Source organism: Cupressus sempervirens, chromosome 3 (genome assembly GCF_028749045.1).
Source record: "Cupressus sempervirens isolate cs-2001-9-10 chromosome 3, ASM2874904v1, whole genome shotgun sequence".
Taxonomy (NCBI): domain Eukaryota; kingdom Viridiplantae; phylum Streptophyta; class Pinopsida; order Cupressales; family Cupressaceae; genus Cupressus; species Cupressus sempervirens.
In genome coordinates, this window is record NC_143120.1 from 907,414,654 (window position 1) to 907,438,702 (window position 24,049).

At 35.7% G+C, this 24,049-nt stretch overlaps 1 protein-coding gene across 10 annotated transcripts in view; it reads left to right on the plus strand.

Annotated features, from left to right (window-relative positions):
* The window catches only part of LOC149569727 (katanin p80 WD40 repeat-containing subunit B1 homolog KTN80.4-like), a 75,703-nt gene that overhangs the window by 45,881 nt on the left and 5,773 nt on the right, over nucleotides 1-24,049 (plus strand). For 4 of the 10 annotated variants that reach the window (XM_089822449.1, XM_089822451.1, XM_089822453.1 and 1 more), the window contains 3 exons: nucleotides 7,536-7,595; nucleotides 7,713-7,849; nucleotides 8,046-8,171. In XM_089822449.1, coding sequence (XP_089678575.1) covers nucleotides 7,536-7,595; nucleotides 7,713-7,849; nucleotides 8,046-8,171 — 323 coding nt within the window. Of the gene's footprint in view, nucleotides 1-7,535; nucleotides 7,596-7,712; nucleotides 7,850-8,041; nucleotides 8,172-24,049 lie in introns of all 10 variants that reach the window. The other 6 variants (XM_089822452.1, XM_089822454.1, XM_089822456.1 and 3 more) reach the window with 3 other exon arrangements.

Below are 24,049 nucleotides of genomic sequence, written 5' to 3' on the forward strand. Positions count from 1 at the left end.
TGCTTCATTCCATCAACAAATAATATGCTTCATTCCATCAACAAATAAGACACCATCAATGTTATTTTTCCCATCAAGAGTTAACAACTAACCATATTAGGATTTTGATGGGGATGCATAGTAGGATGCCTGAGGACTGTCCCCGCAACTGAGCCCAAGAGCATGGAATAATCATACAATTCAATTTGACCCCTTGGCCCACAAGAAAACCAGCTTGGGGTGGCTACTTAATTGAGGGGACTAGTACTGCTGCATCTCCCTACGAAATGTTTCACATCGATTCCACATACGATTGCTCCGTGGGAATCAGATAAGTAATTAATAATCTTATAATTCGTATAATTATAAGGATTCTTGTAAAATTTACTCACAATTTAATACAGAAGCTGATATATTACTAAATTCTTGTTAGGATACTAGGAGATTATCTTCCTCAACAAAACCCAAGGGCATGAATGAGCCTCCAAATCATAGGGGCCCTTGTCCCACAAGAAAACCAACTTGGGGTGGGGTTCCTGATATGAGAAGATCAGTACTACTGCATCTTCCTAACAGATTTATAAGTAAATAGTAAATACAATAATATTGCATTTGAATCACTTTCCTTAATATTTTAGATTGTTGTTGTTTTCCGAGTTCTATATAAATCAGTCTTGATCATTTGTGTGTTGTTGAATGATTGATAGATTGAATGAATTTCTTTGAGTGTAAATTTTTTGAGGTATTGGTGAGTGATGATTAAGTGATTGTTGATTAGATGATTGATGATGCTGGTGAATGGTGATGCAACCAATGCTGATTTGATAAAGTTGTTTGCTGATTGATTGTTTGCTTGATTTGATAAGTGATTTTTGAATGATTGGAATGATCTCCTATATATATATATATATATATTATTGAAGCTAACTCAACACATAATGTCATCTTCTTTATAATGGCAAGGCAATGAAGAGTGAAGACAACGAAGGGTCATCACTTTGTAATGACAAGACAATGAAGGGTCAAGACAATGTTATCTATTCCAGGAGGAATTTATATGATAACAGATTGACATTCTTTGATTGTTTGTATATATAATATTTATATCTAGATAGGTGCTATCATGAGGGCTGGAAGTTCGGCCTAGTGTTTGGCAAAATTGTAAATTTGTCTTCTGCTCTTTCATTAAATATAAGTGATATTTTTTTGTGGCCGGTCTTTTCTCCCTCAAGTTGGAGGGTTTTCCCAGGGTAATTACTTTGTCTTATTGTTTATTGTTTTGTTTTGCTTTGCTGCTTATCTTCATTTCTGGCATAAAACATTAACATGGTATCAGAGCAGTTATAATATTTGTGCCTGTGATTGAGGAAAGAATCAGAGTTTCTATTCTTAATATGGCATTGAGATTGGAGTCCATTTAATATATTGGAGGGTTTTTTTATGGCAAATTGACTTGCACACTTTGATCTGGAAGAGGCTCAATTTTGATTCCAGCAACACATTCACTGTTGACATTTTCTGTCAACAGTCCAAATCCACTGTGGATGGATGAGCTCAGACGATGCACCATAGGAGTTTGGAGAAGGCAGAAGTGATCTGTTGAAAGTGATGGATCAGTGATAATATCAAAGCCATTTTGACTGGGAGAAGCTTTGCATTGACTGATTCATATTAGATGTAAAGATGAAGTGTGTTGGTAAGATTGTCGCTCACAGTTGGTCATTTAAAAAAAAAATTCTTGTCATATAGAAATAGTATGACCTCTATGTGATACTAAGTGGTTGGCTATGGCATTGATGAATGGTGTAGAGTATTGGACCTGATATCAAGTATTCCTGAGAAGAAGTTCAAAAAAGAGTCTGCATATGTTGTGAATTGTAAAGATATTTTTTTTTCATGAGCCACCATCAGTTGTTGTCCCCACATGCTTCTCATGTTATTGAATTTTGTGGCTAGATGACTGTCGGCCTGTGATTCTCTTGGTGTTTGTATCTGCTTTTATTTTCTATGATAGCTGAGACTCTCAGTAGATTGTGAAATTGATTGAATTTGAGCTTGGAAAATCAAACACATCATGAGGAAAGAGGATTTCAGAGATAGAAGGTAGTTTTTTCTTGTTCATTTAAATGAAATTGTTGTCAAACAATTAGTGACTATAATGTGTGAAGCGGTCCATTCAAGGGGTCATCTAGTAGTTTGAAGGCTGCTGTTATGATTTCTTTGGAAAATTTGACAATTGTTTTCATAGAATCTGTTATATGGTGTCTTATTGAGCACAAAATTATAGATCTTGCTTCTTACAAGCCTGTGGTGTTGTGAGGTGTGCAAGATAGGAGTGTCATCCCAAGTAAGCATCATGCATTGTATTTGGTTGGCGAGATGGCTAAACAAGATATATAATGGATTGTTAGTATGTGGTGCAGAATGAATTTAATCTCAAGTTTGGGGTCTGTCATGATTTCTTGGTGTAGCAGGAAGCAGACCTCTGTAGTACAAAGCACTGCAGAAGCTGAATATATTGCAACTTGTGTAGCAGCTTAAGAAGCAGTGTGGCTTAGAAAGCACCTTTTAAGATTGTTTGGTTAAACATTGGAGCCAACTGTCATGCTGATCACAAATACCCGTTTTGATGTCACTTAAAAATATATTATCATATAGTAAACGTTTGACTGCAATATATTTTATAATGCGGTTGAAAATAAATTTAGGAAAAATGAAACCTGAATGCAATGAATGCTGTTTCTACTGTTGCTCAACACTGAATCCTGTCGCTCAAAGTCATTCACAGATCTATCACCATTCACTTTTCACAATTTCTCACCAATGCCATCGGTGAATGCCGTCACTCACTATGGTGGCTCACTAAACAAATAAAATGGAAAAAGACTGACTCGTGTCCATTTTTAGTCTTTAACTCTTTCCGGTTTTTACTTTTTTCGTTTTTCACTTTTCATGGTTTGACTTTGTTTAAAGTCTGATTGATTTATTTAAGAAAATAGGTGCGATTTCATCTAAAAACCCCCTTGTGAAAATGAAAAAAGCGGTCCAAGTATAACCATGATTTAATTGAGAGGCCTAGTGACGCCTGATATATAGCAATATTTGGGATATATCTGTGCGATTTTCAACTATGCAGCTTGATTAGATGAGCTGCAAACTAGTGTGCAAGGAGGTGTGCAGCTAGCTGGTGACCATGACAATAGTGATCAAGCACACCACAAGAGGTCATGTTAATAATGTTCCATTTTTTAGGGTTGTCTTGCGTCCAACTTTTTGCTTATCCATGCTAAACTGAGTTCCATGGAAGCATTGAAAAAGCAACTACAGCTTGTTTTTACTTGCTTTGGCTTAATCATAAAGTTACCATAATCTATTTCAGTAGCAGAGGGAGGTGGTCCAAAGCTAGTGGCTTTTGTATCCTGCTCCTTGTTTGTAGCTTTGATGATTTTCACTCCCATTTTTGCACTTTATGCAAACCATGACGCAGAGAAAAATGCTTGAATTCTTCACAGGATTGTTTATTTCATATAAGGGGCCGGGGTAGTTTAGATTCTCTCTCTTTTTCCTGGCTTCTGTAGTTTGAACAGCTCTCTTTTGTCAGGTCTAAGATCCTTAAATAATACCTAGTGATACAGCTCCTTTTCTTCCCCTTAAGCTGTGGTTGCCAGATAGGGATTGGATACGTGTATACATGATGTGGGTACGGCCATTTTTTGGGGGCAGGGGGCAAGGTACGCTTTTATATATATATATATATATATATATATATATGAGGAGTAAATGCTTTAACCTGGAGCTATGATTCCTGGACATAGCTAGAGTCTCTCAGCATGTTGGTTCTCTGACCATTCCTGATCTCCAGAAACTCTGATCAAGGTGCCCTATAGACCATAGAATGTCTAGGTTTACTCATCCTCCCTTTGGCATCAGTGATTCATGAATGCCATAACCATTAAAATAGTATCTTTCAATTTATAGTTTTCATTGGCAAAAAAACTTGATTAGAATGAGGTTATTTCTACGGTTTTAAACACTTTGACCAGAAGCTATGATTCCTGGGCAAGAACTATTCCTGAGCGTAGCAAGAGTCCCTGAGCAAATTAGTTTTCAAACCATCCCTGTTCTGCGTAGACTCTGATCAAGGCACATTATAGACCATAGAATGTCTAGGTTTACTTGTCCTTCCTTAGGTGTCGTGGATTCACTCATGCCATTGCATTTAAAATTGTATCTTTCAATTTATAGTTTTCTTCTGCAAAAAGAAAAGTTCAGGAGGTTACATTTCGGGTCTTTTTTTTGAAAAAAATATTAGGATTTATTATTTAGGGATTTGTTTGGAGGTCTGAATCTCAGGAAAATTTCGGGACAAAATTTCTAAATTTGGAAAGACACTGCTAATTTTGCACAGTTTCTGATTCTGGGATGTCGTACCCAAATTGGCCTGATTTTTTCCATGATCCGGTAACTTAGCCTTTAGCCTTTCTGACCTCCTTGCTTGAGTCAATTGAGATGTTATTTCATCAATAGCAATATTGTCCTGTACAGCTCTCTTAAGTGCCATTTTCTATAACGCAATGTTGCAATTTCACTGAATTACATGTTTAAACATTACACCCATAGGATTCTGTATGATTGGGCATGGATTAAACTAAATTACTAATTTGGAAACAGACAAATTAGAATTCAAGGTTGATATCTTTCTGGTTGCAAATCTGAACCAGTTCCTTACTAGGGCACTAGAAATATTCAGTTGATATATGGCTCACCATTCTTGCTAGATATTCAGTACAAATATTGGAGGGGTCAGAATTATAGATCCAATTTGAAAGCTTCATTCCAACCCTTTCTCAACCATCAACAATTCAATTTTGACTCAATTAAAACTAGCAAATCTCTACATTTATCCAACATACAATTTATATCTAAAACCCTTTTGACCAAAATTTTCTCAGCGTTAACCTAAAAACTTAGAACAAGTCATTGGATGCAAACTCACTGTCCAAACAAGCATGCATTTCTCTGTGATTTCCCATTCTTGAAGTGCAAATTCAGTTTCTCTGCTTAGTCTTTGGTTTGCCAAATACAATCTGGATGCGTAGATACATCGTGATGGTGAATAATGAAGTAAAGGCCTTGGATATATTGAACTTTGAAGGGAGCAAAGCTAAGTTGCTGAATCGGGATTGGGAAAGGGCACGGATACGTGGGTGCGAAATGCTGGTACGACAGTTTTTTTTTTTTTTTTGAGGTGTTTGGTATGTTTTCGGTACGTTCATATATATACATAGGCATATACATATCCATATCCACATCCATACATATATATTATACACACACTCACACACATTTACTTATCTATACATATATATGTACAAATATTCAGCTTAAAAATAGAATTAATGTCAGAATGCATATGCTAAACAAAATCATTACAAAATTCAAATTTTGAAACATATCATTCTAATTTAAATTCAGTTTTCAGTATCAAAAAGAGCAGACTAGAATCTCATGATAGATAAGTTCAGAGTTTGCTAATCAATAGTGTAGATCTTGAAAATATCTAAAAGATCAAACTAGAATCACTGAACTTTTTGATATTTAGAAACGCAAGTTCCATACAAAGGAGATTCGTTTCAGAATCCAATTCCAGTACATTTCGTACCTGGAATCACTTGAAAAGTCTCATGATTCAGCAACTAAGGAGCAAAGTGATTAGGAAGGCACACCTTGGCTTAGGTCCTTCCTTTTTGAGCTTTGCTCCATTTGCGTATTCAGACAGTTCTTAACCTTTCCTCAAAAGTTTCTGAATCTTTTTTACACTTTCCAAGCTCAACTTGTGGGTCCTGTCTCTGTGTGTGTGTGTGTGTGTGTGTGTGACACTAGACAACAACTGAAACATTTGGATCAACTAGATTGCAATAGGGCGAAGAACATCTTTTAGAATTCCCCAATACTTGATCAAATAGATTGGCTATACTTTTCTTCATGTATTTACTAATTGACTTTCATTTACTTTTTGCAAAGTTTGAACAGGTTGTCAAATGGCCCTGCCTTCTGAAGTAGGACTTTTTGGTTGATGTGGACTCGCACCATTCTTCTTTTTTGTCTAAGATCAATTTTGCTTGGAGAAATGCCCCGTGTAGTTTTTCAGCCATCCCTGTCCCAGAAATGTCCCGTGGACAGGGGATGCCTAGGGGGCTCTGACTTTGACTTCTAGAGAAACATTGACTTTGACTCTCTCAGTAACACAAATTTAACATATGAGTTCTCCTAATTCTTATATTTTAAGGTTCTATTATGTATAAGTGCATACTTTATCCATGTTTTCATATGAATATTATAAATTTCTCGACATATTTTAATTTTCCCTATTGTTATAGAGCCATCACCGTGCCGTCCCAAAATTGGCAAAAAAATTGTTGTCTCGGAAACTCATTCCCCTTTCTGCTGCCTGCTTGTCCTCAGAAACTTGGGGTAACACTTTCAAAGATCAATAGCTGTCACTGGTTCATCTTCCAAGATGTTTTACCATTCTTACAAAATTGTGAATAGCCAATCAAAAGCTTTCCCTTACAAACTGTAGGGTCCCCCATTTATTATCTGTAATCATCTGTATGTTGAGTGAAAGATCAATGGTGCACATGCACAGGATCATCAATGAGACCACCTTATTAATGCAACTTTCGATGGCCTGTTTATTTGGACTTAACCTTTCCACCCCACTGATTTGGTTTGTATCTGACATCTTGTTTCCTTCTCAACACCCGTTACATGCACATTCAGTCTTAGAAGGATGACCAACCTAACCTGTCCATGAACATGTGAATGAAGAAACTTAAAACATTTAATAAATTAATAAGCTTTGCTTGTTTTCTTTCCTTGGAGTTAGTGATGTATCTGCAAATATCCAGTTGAAAGGCTGGCTGAAAAGCATTTGTTCTTCATTTCGGTTACAAATTTTTACATTGAATCAAAGTGAGATAATTTTTAATGAGTAGCCAGAACCATTTCTGATATAACTTGAGCAAAGTATACACAGGAATTCGCAGAACACCACAATAATCCTTGAGGAGGCCTTTACAGAAACCTAATGATATCAGTTGGGTTATATTCAGGGACCTACAGAGCCAGATGAAACCAACAAGGGTTATTCATTACTCATATAGAAATTTTGCCTAAGTTGGTGTATATATTTGGTGTTTTGGTTTGTTTTCTGTTTTGTCTAATTTGTGGTCATGTCTGTGAGGAGTGTTTCTATAGGAAGAAATTATCTGTTAGGAAAATGATGTTTGTGCATGTGAGTGTAATGCATATCTACGGAGGATGCCCTTTTTTTTAGATGCAAGATATTAAATCCAGTCATTGAATTTATTATATATTTTGATATTTTTGTTTTCCCTAAGTTCAAGTTTGAAGCTACCTTGTTATAAATGTTTTCCATCTATTGTGGAGTATGTTTTTATGCCTGAAGAGTTTCAGAAAAAATAGTAATTTTGTTTATTATTTATAACTAGTATTTTGATTGCAAAATTCAACCTTTTTTTGTCACATTGTAGACAATGGCAGCCTAACCCAGGGAGTACAACAAACAGCAGGAGTTGAATTTTCGAAAAGAGGTAATAAAAAAGGTTAGCTTTGATAATATTTGCTCGCTGTTTTCTCTTGATGTCTATTCTGTGTATTTGTAGACATGGTTTGTTGATAAGCTGATGCAGTGCTTGCATATATATCAGTAGTTGAACCTGGGCGTGCACGTGCTATAGCTGCTAGCTGGGAAAAGCGACAGAGAGAAAATATTACAGATGCACATGTATTGCCCAGTAATTATTCCACCCCATCTGTGGGGTTGGATATGAATTCATTCGTCCCTGTATGTAAATTTTATCCCCAATTTGGATAATACATATACTATTAAAACATGAAAGTCAACAATTGCTTACACTCATTCTGTTAACAATAATTGTTTAGATTTTCTATTCTTCATCTGAGATGCGCTATCTTGTGACATATATTGAGATCCAGACTTTTTCTGCTTAAACTCTAATATTGATTTGTGATTAAGGCAGAGAGGAAGCTACGGGCCTTCTGAGCAGGACTGCACTGTTGGTGATGACAGTGGTGCTATTGAAGACCTTATGCAGGAACATAATGCATTTATGGGTGTACTTCATACCCGCTTGACAAAATTGCAGGTAATTGTGGCTTTATTAGCATTTTCTGGGAGATATATTTTTTTTCTTAAATAGACGATGGTAAATTATAACACTTTTATGATGGCATACCAGATAGAGATGTTGGAGAATTATATGAAACTTAGATTGAAGTTGATATTTTGCCAATGGGCCACATTTTGATTAAAACACTTTTTTCCCCGTCAATTTCCTTATTGAATTGCAGTATCTATATATGGACTGCTAGCTTTTTAATATCTGGCATGGTATTACATATATATAATATGACACATTGATATTTCTTGAAGCTATATTTAAGAAGCTCTTGGTGTTATTAAAGTGAATAATGAATTGCCCTTTAAATGTGTAGTTCATAACAGATATCAATAAGTCACAATATAAATATCGTTTTCCATTATTGTAATTATATTTTTCTTCATACTAGTTAACTTATGTCCATGTTTTGTTCCTTCCCGGGTTTACAATATGGTTTATTGTTCTACTGTTTAACTTATGAGTGGAAGGTGAGATCAGTTTATTCGCCGATGAAGATTTCAGTTGTAGTATTTCTTCTTTCTTGAGCTTGTATTTTAATTATGGTTTCAATCAACTGGATAAACATACTTCTGTCAATACTTTTTTTCATAAAGGGTTGTAGAGAGTTTACAAACATGATTCGAAGAGCATCGATCATCAGAAAACATACAAAATATCAAGTCATCATAGCCTGACAAAGCAAACATAGAGTCAGGTTAAAAAAGATGGATCACAGATTAATTACTATTAGTGACATGTCGCATACTCAATAATGTTGTATATTAATCTCAACCAAAAGTACCAGCAATATTTCACATGGAGCTCTAATAGACAGATTCCAACCCCATCTTTTTAATTTTTTAAAACTTCTTGTTCTTTTCTTCAGCATCTATAATTTAGCTTATATTCTTGGTCAGTTCCACTGCTGGGAAGGCAGATGAAGGCACATTGTCTTCTGTCAGGAGCTCGCACTTTTGTAGTCTTGCAGCCCATGAGTCACATTTGTCCAAGTCTACTTTCAACCTACGACCTGGTTACTTTCACATTTTTTCTTGTGTGACATGTTGGGTTCTTTAGCCCGTGGGACTTTGCTTGTGTTCGTGGATGCCCTTAGTAGCCCTTTTTTGTTTGTTCAACAGCTCCTCTTTGCAACCTGTAGCTATTTGCAGAAGTTTGGTTTTCTATATCCTCTAAGCCCGCGTTTTGAGCTATCCCAATTGAAGTTTTTTTGCTCAAACTTCTCATGACTAGGGTTTCTACACTTCAATTCTAACAGCCTGTGACCTACGGTTTTTATTTTTTTGACTGATTGGTTTTTTATTTTTCTGACTGATTTTTTGGTATTAAGATTAGGGGTTTCTCTGCAACCGTCTCTGCATTGGGATCCATTCTCCAAAATGTGTGCCAGGGTTTTGAGCCGGACTGTTTCTATGCTTTGGTCAGTAGCTACTGTCTTGATTTTTGTGCCTTCACAAGGTTGACTTGTTTGACCTCAATGATAATGATGACATCTTTGACCAACATAATGCTGGAACACAATCAAAAGTTCAACAGCTGCAACTGCAACATGTGGAAACAATGCATGTTGGCTAGCTTTGAGTATCTACGTCTTGATGCAGTCTTTTTGGCTACAACTCAAACTACAACAACTAGAAAAGACCAGGACACATATGATGAGCGCAATTGTGAAGCGGTGATGCTCATCAAACTATCTGACACCAATGATCAGTTGCCACAAGTGCCGTCAGACAAGAAAACTGCAAAGATCTGGAAGTACTTGAATGATCTCCATGAGACCTTAGATAAGGGCTGTTCTTTCTCAAGCACCAACTATTTTTTATCATGATGGATGAAGATTGAGAAAATTTGCGATCAAATGGAGGCTATTGGTGATATGATGGAATGGGAGGACATGGTAGTCATTACATTGAAGAGTTTGCCATGTAAATTTGAGCATATCATTGAGGTACTTAAAATTAATTCCACCAGTGTGGATATTAAGTTTCCAAATCTCATTTACTTTTGCTTCTGGATTTAACTATGTGCAAACTTTTACCATCAATGTTTCAAATCAGACTCCATGATTCATCATTAGGATGAAAGAGCTACTAGAGAGAAATAAGGATCACCAAGTGTGATCCCAAAAGTTGATGATAAAAAAATGCACATAATTGAATCCAATTAAAAAAAGTAAAAGATTAGTTATGCATTGTGGAAATTTGATCTCTTTAATTCCCTAGTCTCATTTACTTTTGCTTCTCCATTCAACTATGTGCAATTTTTCGCCATCAATGTTTTAGATCACACTCCTTGATCCTTCATCAGAATGAAGAAGCTATAAGAGAGAACTAAGGATCATTGAGTGTGATCTGAAATGTTGATGGCAAAAAATTACACAGTTGAATCCATAAGCAAAAGTAAATGATTAAATATGAGCTATGGAAATCTAATCTCTTTAATTTCCTATTCTTTTCAACAAGTTTCTATAGCAAGATCGATGGAAACAACAATTTGGGTCCAACACATCCACTTCCCCTACCGAACAAGCTTTCACAACAAAACCCTTAGACAAGGACCAAGTCCTTGCAACATAAGGGACTAGGTAAGTCTCAGAAGAATCCTAAGAAGAGTATTCAATGCAATTATTGTCCTAAGTATGGCCATATGATTGCAAGAAATGATTTTTATCTAAGCAATCTAGACAGGGAAGCTCTCAGTAGAAGGCCTATGTTGTGAATTTTGAATAGGAGTTTGCCTTTTGTGCATACATGGCCAAGTGCCCATACGATCATGTGAAGTCATTTGCTTGGTACATTGACTTTGGTGCCTCTCAGCATTTCACACATCACCCAAATTGATTTACAAAATACACACATTTTACTGATTCAATGATCTTCGGAGGAGGCTAGAGTATACTGTTGTTGGAAAGGGCAACATTTAGATCACATTGGTTGAGAGAAACTTGATATTTCTCAATGTATGCTTTGTGCTAGGTATAAAGGTCAATCTATTGTCACTTAGTCAAATAATGCGTCATTTTCCATAGCTGGATGTAGTCTTTAGTTCACGCGAGTTCAATATTGTTGATGGGGAGACTAGTACCAGTTGTTGTTGGACTTGAGGATTGTAATATTTATAGACTTAGGAGGCACACCATGGCAGCCAAAAGTTCTTCCATCAGCAATCTCTAGCATCAACAATATGTGCATTTGAATATTCCCTATCTCTTTTACTTGGCTCAACAAAGTCTGGTTCTTAGTTGACTAAGATTCAATTTTAGAATCATGGAGTTTGTGGTGCTTGTTAGGTTGGAAAGCAACAACAAACACTATTTTGGTATGGTGACACTTGGAGAGCATCCAAGATTTTGCAGATGGGGAGATTTGACTACAATTGTTGTTGGACTTGAGGATCGTAATATTTATAAACTCAAGAGGCACACCATGGCAGCCAAAATTTCTTCCATCAACAATCTTTGGTATCAACAATATGGGCATCTGAATATTCCCTATCTCTGTTAGTTGGCTCAACAAAGTCTGGTTCTTAGTTGCCTGAGATTCAAGTTTAGAATCACGGAGTTTGTGGTGCTTGTTAGGTTGGAAAGCAACATCAAACTCTATTTTGAGATGTTAACACTTGGAGAGCATCCAAGGTTTTGCAGATGGTTCATGCAGATGTTTGTGGATTAATGAACACTCATTCAGTCACCGGATCAAGGTATTTTATGTTTCTATATGATTTTTGTAGATGAATGTGGGTATAGTATCTGAAAAAAAAATTAGAGCTATTTGCCATGTTTCAAAAGTTTTATGCCTTAGTGGAAAAAGTGTACAATTGTCAAATTGTCACTCTTAGGTCTAATAATTGAGGGGAATTTTGTTCTCATTTCTTTGATTTTTGTGCAACACATGACATTAATCTTATGAATAGGTCTCCTACATAGGTTGCTAATCAGACAACTTCAAAGGAAGCATGCCTGGGAAGGAAGCCTAAAACTAGTCATTTGAAGGTCTAACTCTGCTGCTTATGTTTGGACTCTAAATGCCAAGTGCACGAAACTTGATTCCAAGAGCCAAAACTGATGTTCATAGGCTACAATGATAACCACAAAGCATAGTTTCTTATTGATGTAGACACCAATTGTCTCATATTCGATCGTGACGTTGTATTTGATGAAGAATGAGAGCCCTTTCAACTTTCTTCTCTTGTTTTGAGCCTTGATGATTAATCTTTGAAGCTTAAGGATTTAAGTGTTCTTCCCTTGGGTCCACCTAATGAGAGGGATTTAGATGACTTTAGTTTGAAGTTCCCTAGGCATGGTATTGCACCACCCTACTTTCCTCAAGCAATTTTTGATATGCATTGAGATGACTTCATTTGTGGCACTTTAGATGACAATGATACTAATTTGAATGTTGGTATGTCTATTCTCTAGCGTAATGTGATGTCCCCGTTTTAAGATAAAATTTTAATAACAATTAGATAATATTATATTATTAAATATATAATGATAATAGAGTCATGAAAATAAGAAATAATAATTAAATATATTAAATCTATTATCTATACAATAATATTTAATAATAATAAAATTACAATAAATGAATAAATAAATAAAATAAAATACAAGAGAGAATATTGTAGAAAGTATGTTACCTTTTTAAATATGATTTAATACTAGATGATAATGAACACAAAATAAACAATTTAGTATAGTGTAATATACATTAACTAAATCTAATGAAAAGTCAAGGGATTTGTAATAAAGAGATGTGACTTCTTGAAGTTAAGATATAAAAGGGAGGAGAGTTCATTTTAAAGAGAAGGGAAGAAGAAGAGAAGATAGGAGTAAAAGAAGGATACATAGAAGAAGAAAAGAATGAGAAGAAAACAATTAGTTGACTTTTTCACAAGGTTGTAATGATGAAAGGACGCGACTCTTCGAAAAGGTTGTAATTATGAATGGTTGCGACTCTTTGAAAATATTGTAATTATGAAGTGTTTGACTCTTCAAAATGTTTGTCATTATTAAGTGTTGTGACTTTTCGAAAGGATTTTCATTACGAATGGTTGTGATTTTTTGGGAGGACATAGATGACAAATGAAACACAAGTTATAAATTAGTATTGAATAAGAAAAGAAGAAGAATTTTATTAAAAGGAGAAAATATAACAAGGTAACAAAAGAGATATAATCACATACCTCTTGGCATATATTTAACGTGAGAAGCTAGACAACTCTAAAAGGTGGTAAAGGCATCATAAAGGCATGCATATAAGGCATGTTGTATATTCAAAGTTTTCTTTATATGTGTGGGTGTGTTTTTATTTATGTAATACCATTTGAACTATATATACATTCAAAATGATATTTAAGGTTTATATATATTTAATAATGGAAATTCACATAATGATAGGGACTGCGCTCATCTCTAGATGAATAGCTACGTGCCAATGAAGGGATCGTCTCTATATGAATGACAAATATGGGATAAATGGAACCTTATAGTGCCAGTGTGGGAGGTTAGTACAAACTTGTATGAATGGTTGTTGTGCTAGTGTGAGAGATTAGTGCAACCTCGTATGAATGACTAGATGAGATTGTAGTGTTGGTATGAGAGATTAACATAATCTCCATCTGATTGACACCATGGCAATTACTATAGTCCCTATAATGTTGGCATGTGAGATTTAGAACTAGTATAATCCTTATGTGTTAGAATATTTTGATGATGTCAACATATGCATATGTGATTTGCCTTGGATAGAGGATGTCCCGTGGAAGAAGAACCTTAAGTGGTGCACTTTAGAGAATATGGTGGAATAACTAAGGGTTAGGAAGCACGATTTGATGCCATCTTTAAGGTTGGGCTTAGGATAAAGGGTAGAATATATAGTTAGAATTGTGATTTGCATGATGATGAACTTATAGAGGGTAGATCAACTAGGCACAAGAGGAAGCAATAGAACTCAATCCTCTTTGCTCTTATGCTGAACATTCACAGTGTTTCGCGACACATGACATTAAGCATCAATTTACCACACCTTGCACCCCTAAATCGAGCAATGTTGTTGAGTAGAGAAACCATAGAATCATTGAAATGGTTCGCTCTATGTTGGAGTACATAAATGGTTCGATAAATTTTGGGCAGAAGTAGTCTACGCTACAATTTATCTTCTGAACGGGTCTTCCACACAGGTTGCTAATAAGATGACTTCAAAGGAATCTTGCATTGGAAGGCAGCCTAGATTTAGTCATTTGAAGGTCTTTGGTTCTTCCGCTTATGTTTGGATTCCAAATGCCAAGCTACAATGATAACCACAAAGCATATCTGCTAATTGATGTAGATACAGATCTCATATTCAGTTGTGATGTTGTATTGATGAAGAATAAGAGCCCTTTCAACTTTCTTCTTCTTTTTCAAGCCTTGATGATCAGTCTTTGAAGGCTAAGGATTTAAGTGTTCTTCTCTTGGGTCGACCTAATGGGAGGGATTCAAATGACTCTGACTTTGAAGTTGTGGAGTCTCCAAGGCAAGATATTGCAGAGTCTGTTCAAAGGGCGATTACATCTTTTATTTGAAGTATCATATGTTCTCTTTTCTGGGGATGTGGATACTACTAATTTGGATTTAGGTACTTATACTCTCTAGCGTAAGGGATACTCGAGACCATTGGTGATTTGCACGATGAACTTATAGAGGGTAGATCAACTAGGCACAAGAGGAAGCAATAGAACTCAGTAATATTTGCTTTTATGGCCAACGCTCACCATGTTTATGAGTTTCATTCATTTCAAAGGCTGATGGAATACTTGAGTGGGAACAATCTATGGAAAGTGAACACCGTAGTCTTTTGAAGAGCTACACTTGGGTCTCATTTGATCCTCCACCAGGGAAGAAACCCATTGGCTTCAACTGGTGTGTAAAATCAATTATAAGGCTGATGAGACTCTTGATAAGGTCAAGGCTTAGTTTTTTCTTAAAGGGTTCCCACAAGAGGGCATCGACTATGAGGAGACATTTTCTCCCACAACCAAAATGAACACCATTAAGCTTGTCCGAACTATTTCGGCCTAGTTTGGATGGATAGTCTGTCAAATGGATGTCAAGAGTGCATTCCTCATGGTGAGTTGTAGGAAGAGTTCTGTAAGTTTCATCCTCCATGTCTTAAGCTTGCCGAGAAAGAACACTGGGTATGGCAGGAAACGGGCTCCTCGAGCGTGGTACATAAGAAGTGAATTACTTAAGTGATCAAGGGTTTTATAGGAGTCCTCGTGATCCCAATTTGTATGCTCAGAATACTAGATTCATTCGATATAACAGACTTGGGACTTCTACATGACTATCTTGGTATAGAGGTTTTGTAGAAGAATGACCACATTTTTATATATCAGTCAAAGTATGCCAAGGGTTTGCTGGATAAGTTTCAAATGCATGATTCCAAACCTACATATACACCTACGGAGAAAGGGTTGAAACTATCAGCTAAATCAAATTCAACTGTGGTGAATTAGTGTTCAAGCAACTAGTGAGCTACCACATTTTTATATATCAGTCAAAGTATGCCAAGATTATGCTGGATAAGTTTCAAATGCATGATTCCAAATCTACATATACACCTACGGAGAAAGGGTTGAAACTATCAGCCAAATCAAATTCAATTGTGGTGAATTAGTGTTCAAGAAACTAGTGAGCTACCTCATCTATGCCACTGCCACTAGACCTGACCTCAGTTATGCTTTGAGCTTCATCTCCCACTTCATAACAACCCTAAAAGCTGACCATTGGGCAGGTTTTGTTGCTTACAAAAAGTCTCTTCTGGATATTTCTTCCGTTTGGGAACATGTGCAGTCACATTGATGAGCAAGAAGCAGCACACAGTTAAGGCAGCTTGAGTTTGAAGGATGTTTTCTGACATGCAAATGTCTCAAGCAATCCCTTTACCCTTGTATTGTGACAATCAAGGGGCTCTGAAACCTTCCAAAAATCCAGTTTTCCATAAGCTGACCAAATATGTTGAGCTTCATTGTCATATCATCAGCATGCTTGTAGAAGATGGATCAATACAGTTGCAGTATGCTCCAACTAGGATGAGACTGCAGACATCCTCACCAACTCTTCGAGTCCAAACAAGTTAGTATGATTTAGGTGTGAAACTTGGTGTAGTTTATAGAATGACTATTAAGGGAGGGTATTAGAGTATTTAATGGTTATTAATTGTATTTAGTTACATTCAGCTTAGTTTAGTTTTTTTAGATAGTTTATATTTTTGTCGCTAGTTTACAATTGTTCTTTTATGGAAACATCCTCTTGTAATTGCCTATTAATTGTAACTTCTTTTTATTATTTGTCAAGCAATTACCTTAACACTCATTCAACACCAGTTAGAGAACTTATCTCTAATATAAGCTTTAAGATGTCCCTCATCCTCTTCTGAGACCAATGCCCCTTATTTCTGCAAAAAGAGAAATAATAAAAACATATAACACACAGCTTGTCTATGGTAGATTAATTGTTTGAATCATAGTTTGCAAACTCTCCGAGTACTCCCCGAGTTTGTGAGTACTCTCCATTTTTTTTGTTGGACGAGTACTCTCAAGTTCAACTCTCGCATTTTTATAGATACAAAAAACTAGGGGTAAAAATGTCAATGCAAATAAAATGATGGTTGAAATGTATTTCTCACATGCTGTTTTTGCTACAAAACCATGCATTTTCTCTTTCAAGAGGTCCAATTTTAAATTAATATATTTTGTGATTGAATTTTACAAAAAAAATGTGTTTCTTAAGGAGAATTTAATATTTAGTTCTTTCTAAGTTGCGGAGTTTTTTGTCGAATTTTCTCCGGGTTTTTGCCGAGTTGAAAATTTTGGGCTTGTCGAGTACTCAATAAGTCCAAGTGTGCAAACTATGGTTTGAATACTCCCCCAAAGTGAAACAATTTCTAAAACCTGAAAACCAAAAGGAGAAAATGACCTACAAATTTGAGAAAATCAGATAATGAGAGCTATAAAGAGGAGTCGGGAAAGAAAAAAGAAAGGAACAAAAGAGAGGAGTAAGATTCACAGTCGGTGTCTGTTGGCAACTCTAAAGAAAGTGATGAAGTTGGTGGCACCAAAAAGGGCCAATCCTTGTCAGATCTGGATGAATGTTATTGGGTGTCAATTGATTTGGCCCTTGTCAATATTGTTAGCTTTTTAAATTTATTGTCAGTTATCAGTGACTACTACAGTTGGCCATCTTTTGCTATATAAATCCTATGGTAGTATGATCATGATATACATTAAATCAGTGTTCTTTTATTTTGTCTAATTGTTAGAATTCAGTAATTCAGATCATAGTTCCAAGAATCACGGCGATTCATGCGATTCACGCGATTCAGCGATTCGATTCAAGCCAAACGATTTTTTGTGAATCGGTGAATCGAATCAGCGATAAAGGGTTTATGAAATAATTTACTCACTAAATTTCAAGGGTTTTTTAAATTTTCCGATTCATGGCCGATTCGATTCCGATTCATGGCCGATTCACGATTTGATTCGGCCTTGCCGATTTCGATCCGATTCCGATTCTTGTTACTTTGATTCAGATAGCTATGATGCAGCTGATTGGGCATTAAACTATTTCATCCTCCTCTGCTTCTTCCATCCCCTTTTCCTAAGTTGTTTCTGGTTAATCAGAAATTGATCCCAGTACATATGGTCCAGTAAAATCTAGAGTTGTATGGTCATGCTGTACATTAAGTCATAGTTCAAGATAACGTCAACTTATCCCGGATAAGTTATCTCAGAGAAGTTTAAAAATATCGCAGAGAACTTGGTAAAATATCGGTGATATTTCTCTATTTTATCGCGAAAAATAGCCAACTTATTGCTTGCAGGCCTGTTATAGGCAGGGATGACCCAAAAAAGGGGAAAACACTTTTTTTGATTGGAAAAACAAATTTGGAGATGAGAGAAAGAGGAAAGAGGAGAAAGAAGGCTCCATCAGAATTGTGAAAACAGATTTTTTGACTGGAAAAACATATTTGAAGTTCCCGATGTTTTCCCGTGAAGTTTCCAACTTATCTCAGATATTCCCAGTACTTTTTTGGCCCTTGGCGATAAGTTGCCCACAATGATATTTTAAACTGTGCATTAAATCATTAATTTTCAATTTGCCTACTAATTAGAACCTACATTGTTGAATCAACCTTTTTCCCTGCTGATTCTGGGTACGATACGCCCTGGAATTGGTCACCATTCAGAACACTTGCAGAATGGACCAGAGCTTACATTTTATCAGGCTGACACTTTTCTTCTCTGCTGGACAAGCCTGGGAAAATTGAACAGTGCTGTGGTGTTTTGAAGCAGGGTCAGGTGCTTTTTTATCATGTAAAAAAATTGCGCTCACTTAAATAGAGCCCTAGACTGCATATATTGTTTCCAAAAAAAGGTCAAGCTGTAACTGTTCAACTTTTTAAAAGTGTGTGACGTACCGGAAAAAGAACAAAAACAGGAAGCATGTCCCTTATGCTCCTCTATTGGCTGCATGATCCTCCTTCTGCTACCCACAACCAGTCACCGGGTAAGACTACAGTTGCAATTTTCATTTCAGTATTTTAAAGGATTTAAAACAGTGTAGCTGGATACTCCTCTTTCCCTCCTTGGGCACACGTATCCCTGTATCAGATTTTGACATGTTCTGCCTTGGCCTGGAGTTTCCAATTGTGTCAAATACCATGTGAATTGTTTAAATTTATTTGTATAAACAAAACCTACACCAAATTGAGAAAGACAAATGAATTGTTTTTCTATTTCAGCAGCCCATTTTTTTGTTTTTTTCGAATGCAACTCTACTATTTATGCATATTGTAAAGTATTAAATAAACTTACAGTTATTATGTAGCATTTATGTGTCATTTTTTTTGAAGTAATGAAGATCTTCTATAATAACTTGGAAAATTGTGTTTAAAATATGTGTACGTTCTTTTAAAAATCTATGTTATATCTAGATGTATCCATATTGAGGGTCTTGAAAAGTGGCCATATTCGCATTCAATACTGTTTCCATATTTGTATCTATATCCGTGTCCATGCAAGTTTGATTTAATTTAATTTTTAATTTTTTTCTATAAACTGTACAAAGTTGAAATGTTTTCATAAGTATCATGAATTAAATTTTTTAAAATCGTATTGTTATTAAAGTTAAAATCAATATATTAAAACTAATCAATTTACTTTTTATAAATATTATCAATAATATATAATTAATATACAGTAAATTGTAAATAATATTAATAGTATATTATTTTTAATCTGCAGCATACAGAATTATTAATATATTTACAAACTGTAGGTTATAGATTTCAAAATCTACATGCAGCTGAGTATATATAATAAATTAATATCTAAGATACCGGATCTTCCCCCTGGGACCTTTGGCTTCCAGTCTACTTCGAACGAGTCCAGGTGCAGGTTGGGTTTCCTGTGGGTTTGGCCATGCTGAAGTGGAGGCGAACTTGGGAGTATTTGCTCTCTGTGGCAGAACCCAGGAAGAATTTGGCTTTTAAAAAAACATCTTTTTACTTTTTAAAATGATATGGAACTATGGTGGAAGGTTCTAGGAAAAGGAATCATGAATACGTCTGAAGATACTGTGATATGGAACTTATTTTTGAAGTTGTTCTGATCATAAATCCTATGCTGTGGAATGTAAGCAGTGGTACTGAAGCCAATGTTGGGGCAATGTGTGGTTAGAAATATATCCTCTTATCAATAAGGAAAAAAGTTGAACAGATGAGGAATAAATTGATACCAGTATTTGGAACCCAGATTACTTTGTTAAGTAATCACCTATAAGAGGAAGGAGCCAGAAAATGTGTGAACCAGAGCAGCCAGATCCAAAAAGAATGGAGAGAAACAGCTTAAAAGCTAGAGGAACCACTCCAGATCTATCATATATCAGAAGGAGAAAGCAAGCTTATCTGAGATGTCTTAAATGAAAGAATGTACTGTCAGAGATGGCTAGAAGATTCTGAGTGTCAGAAAGATGAAAGGTCTATAGAGATGGTGGTTCTCAGCTAAGCAAGAATGGGCAGCATAATTGGCCGCATAAGGGCTTATACCATTTTTAGGTTGGCTGTAAAGAACAGGAGCTCAACAGAATCAAATCTTAACAAAGTTCCCTTGGTCCTTTAGACTGTGTATGCGACTATCATCAAGGATTGATCAACCACCAATTAATACACTACAGTTTTTCAAGAAGATCCTGGAAATGTTAACTGTTGACATTATTATTTTTGAACTAAAGCATTAGTATGGTGGTGCATTTTGGCTTTTTGCTATGTTATATGAACCATAGTTTAAAAATTCCGTATCGGCAATATCTCGACTGACCCAAGGATTTTGAAAATCTCGGAATCGGCTAAAGCTCGGCAAAAAAATTGGCAATAAATCGGCAGTTTTAGCGAACATTTGAAAATATACAATTTTTTAAAATATTCTTAAAAAGGTATACATACACACCAAATTTGTAGAACATATAATGATTTGAGATATCCACCATATATTGATCAAAGTTTTGAGTTACAGTAATTCATAGCAACAAAAACTTGCTAGTTTAACATAGTGATAGAATCATATACCCAAAAGCAAGTGGTACAACATCTGAATATAAATAAGTTCAAAACATATAGAAGTGAAACTCCATGAAACTAAAACTTTGAATACTTAAGTTCAAGTTTTAGTATCAATGAAAACTAAAACTAGCAATCATAAATTGTGTCTACGAGTAAAGCTCAAAAGAGATCACTGCTGCTGGGTGGGTGGTGTTGAAGAAGTTGTTGTGGCAACATCCTCAATAGGTGCCTCAGGCTCAACAGAAGCCTCTGATGGATGACCAAGCTCATGTTCCTCCTCACGTGCTGCCAAATCCGCATCCCAGTCATTTGCCTCCATCTTAAACTCAACTAGCTGCTCATCTATTAATAAAGGACCACCCACAACCGCATCTGCATCCTCACCATCAGGGGGAGCAATCCAATTTGCTGAATATGGATCAATGTCATCCAAGTGAAGTGCTGCTCTTGAAGCTTGCCCTTCCACCTTCTCGTGCAAGCAAAGGTTGTACTTCACATAAACACAGTCATTCAACCACCCAAGTTTAATTCCATTACCCAAGTTTACTTAATGAACCCTTAATAGAATCACTGTTCGATTCCATTGCATAAGTCTAATAAAATTACTGTTTGATTCCATTGTTCAGTCTAAAGGCAGTGATCTGACTGTGATATAAGCTGATATCTATTTTGGCAGGGGCTTTGTTAAATTCATTGATCTTCAGACATCTTCTACAAATGTTTACATTTCTATAGATGATTCTATTTGGGCAGATTGCTGAAAGAGCAAACTTCTAATCTGCAATCTTGCCCTCCCTTATACCTAACTCAAGGGGCATGTTCATTGAATGGACAATGGACATGTCCCTCTCTAGGTTGGCCTATTTAACAACATAATTGTTTCCTCAAGATTGGTGCTCATTCCAAGAGTTACTAATGGTTAGTAACTAACCAACCATACTAGTAAATAAGAAGGCTTATAAAAGCCACAGGGAAGATGCCGATCTGTCTAGAGGGGACAATATGTTTTATTAACCAATACTTTAAGGGAAGTCATGCATCTAGATCAGACTGATCTGAAAATCAGAACACTTGTCTTGTCAAAGTTACAAGGAATTAACACTCCCTCTTAACTTGATAAGATAAGTGATAGAGACATATCTAGCAACATCAATAGAGATGACTAAGCATAGATATACACTCTATACCTTTCTGAATTTCAAGCATGATGTATCATTATACAAATGATACCTGAAAACACATGATATTACAAATCTTGTAATATAAGTTATCACTAGAGCTTGTGATCAAATCACTGAGCATCGTTCGTAATACAAACTATCAATTCACCTAGGCTTGTAACACAAGGTGTTTGACAAGGCTTGTGATATGAAGTACTACCTGAACTTGTGATAACAATATTGTATAGAATGCAATTCTCAGGATAAAGACTAGAGAATAATTAAATTCTCCCTTTACCAAAGTTGTGATGCTGGAGATTAAGAAATGTCACTGTCACAACATGATCTTGATTTCATCAAGATCTAGATTCTACCAGCAATCCATTACTAGAATGCCTTACACATGATAAAATACAGAGAATAATTAAATTCTTCCTTTATCCAAGTTGTGACTCATAGGCACTGACAAGCTCATATCACAACATGACCCTGAATTAAGATCTATCAGTACAATGGATAAAATCCGGAGAATAATTAAATTCTTCTTTTATTGAAGTTGTGATTCATAGACATAGAAATGCCTCCATCACAACATGATTGTAATTTCATCCAAATTTGCCAGTAGTTCTCTACTTGTTTGAACATTATCTCAGAGATCGTCATCTCTTATAATGTCTTTATACAAGTGTTCATTATTTCAGAAATCGTCACCTCTTAAATAACAAACACAAATGGTGAAGCCCCATAACAGTCAATATCTTGACAATAATATAAATTATCATAAGAATACAAAACAATTCAATCATTTCTGGATCTTTCCTGAGATGATCACTCTTAAAGAGGTTTGATAAGAATACCTGCTTTCACTGCAAATTCGTGTTGGAAGATTCTTTTCTATTATTGCAAACTGATGGTGCAAGATTGTTTGCTGAGAAATGCTTCCACACCATGATGTTTATAAAGGTAGGCCCATCAGATGGTTGCTCGCTTTAGATTTTTCAAGACTCCTACTGGATATCAAATCTTCCCAGCTCCTTATTCAAGGTTGCCTTGATGAGATGTCAGACTCCCTTTGAATCCAAACTTCTTTCCTACAAGAACATTCTTAAAAAAACAAAATCAAGGCATATACTCTTTTTATAAAAAATACAAATGAAAGATATTATAGACATAAGGTAAAAGAAGAGCTCAAGTACAGTAGATACTTATCTTTCCATCATAACCTTGATGAAAGCTTTTGTACTTTATGAGTATACACTATCTTGACATGGTACACTCAGTCTGAGTTTGTATAACCTAGATCCTAGGGAGTCAACTTGATCTTCTAGGTACTCTCATTGACATATAACCTTCTTATAAGATGATATTTGTGATTTTCTGCTACAAATTCTTTATTAGTCGGGAATCAATAAAGCATGGTCTACTACCTCTGAGTCAAGATTCACCATTGCAAATCATTTAGCTCCTCCTTTTGTTAGGAAGTCATACCATGCTAATATCTGTGATCTTAGTGTCACAGCATGATGTCACTTTATTCCCTGCTTTCTAAGAGAACCAATACTAATAATCTGAATAGGCATAAGGTTATATAGAATGCATCTTTTCTAAGTCCACGATCATTAACACTCCCTCTTGGACTGGAGGGAAGATCAGAAATGCCTTGAGTAAAATGTTTATCTTAATGATCTGTAGTCTCGTGATGTAATCTTTATCCATGTGTATCTCATCGAGTTATCTTCAATGATGAACTCCCTCTCAAAATAATCAAGTTTGTCTAAGATGATAGAATCATTTGTTCTTATTCCAAGGTTCCCTTTTACAGTGGATCAAACTTATTCTGAATGGGAGTTTCCGACATTCGGCTTGCTGTAAATTCTCCAAATGTCTCCATATCTTATGATTAAAAAATCAGACTCTCTTTGATTTTGAGTCTTGATGGGTGCCAAGAAAACTTTATAACTTGATGCCATCTCTCCTTCTAGAAGAAGACGTAACCAATTACCAGGAACTGACACACAATTCCATATACTATTGATCACAGAATGGAATTCATCAATCAACCTGGTACGTCAATTAATCATTC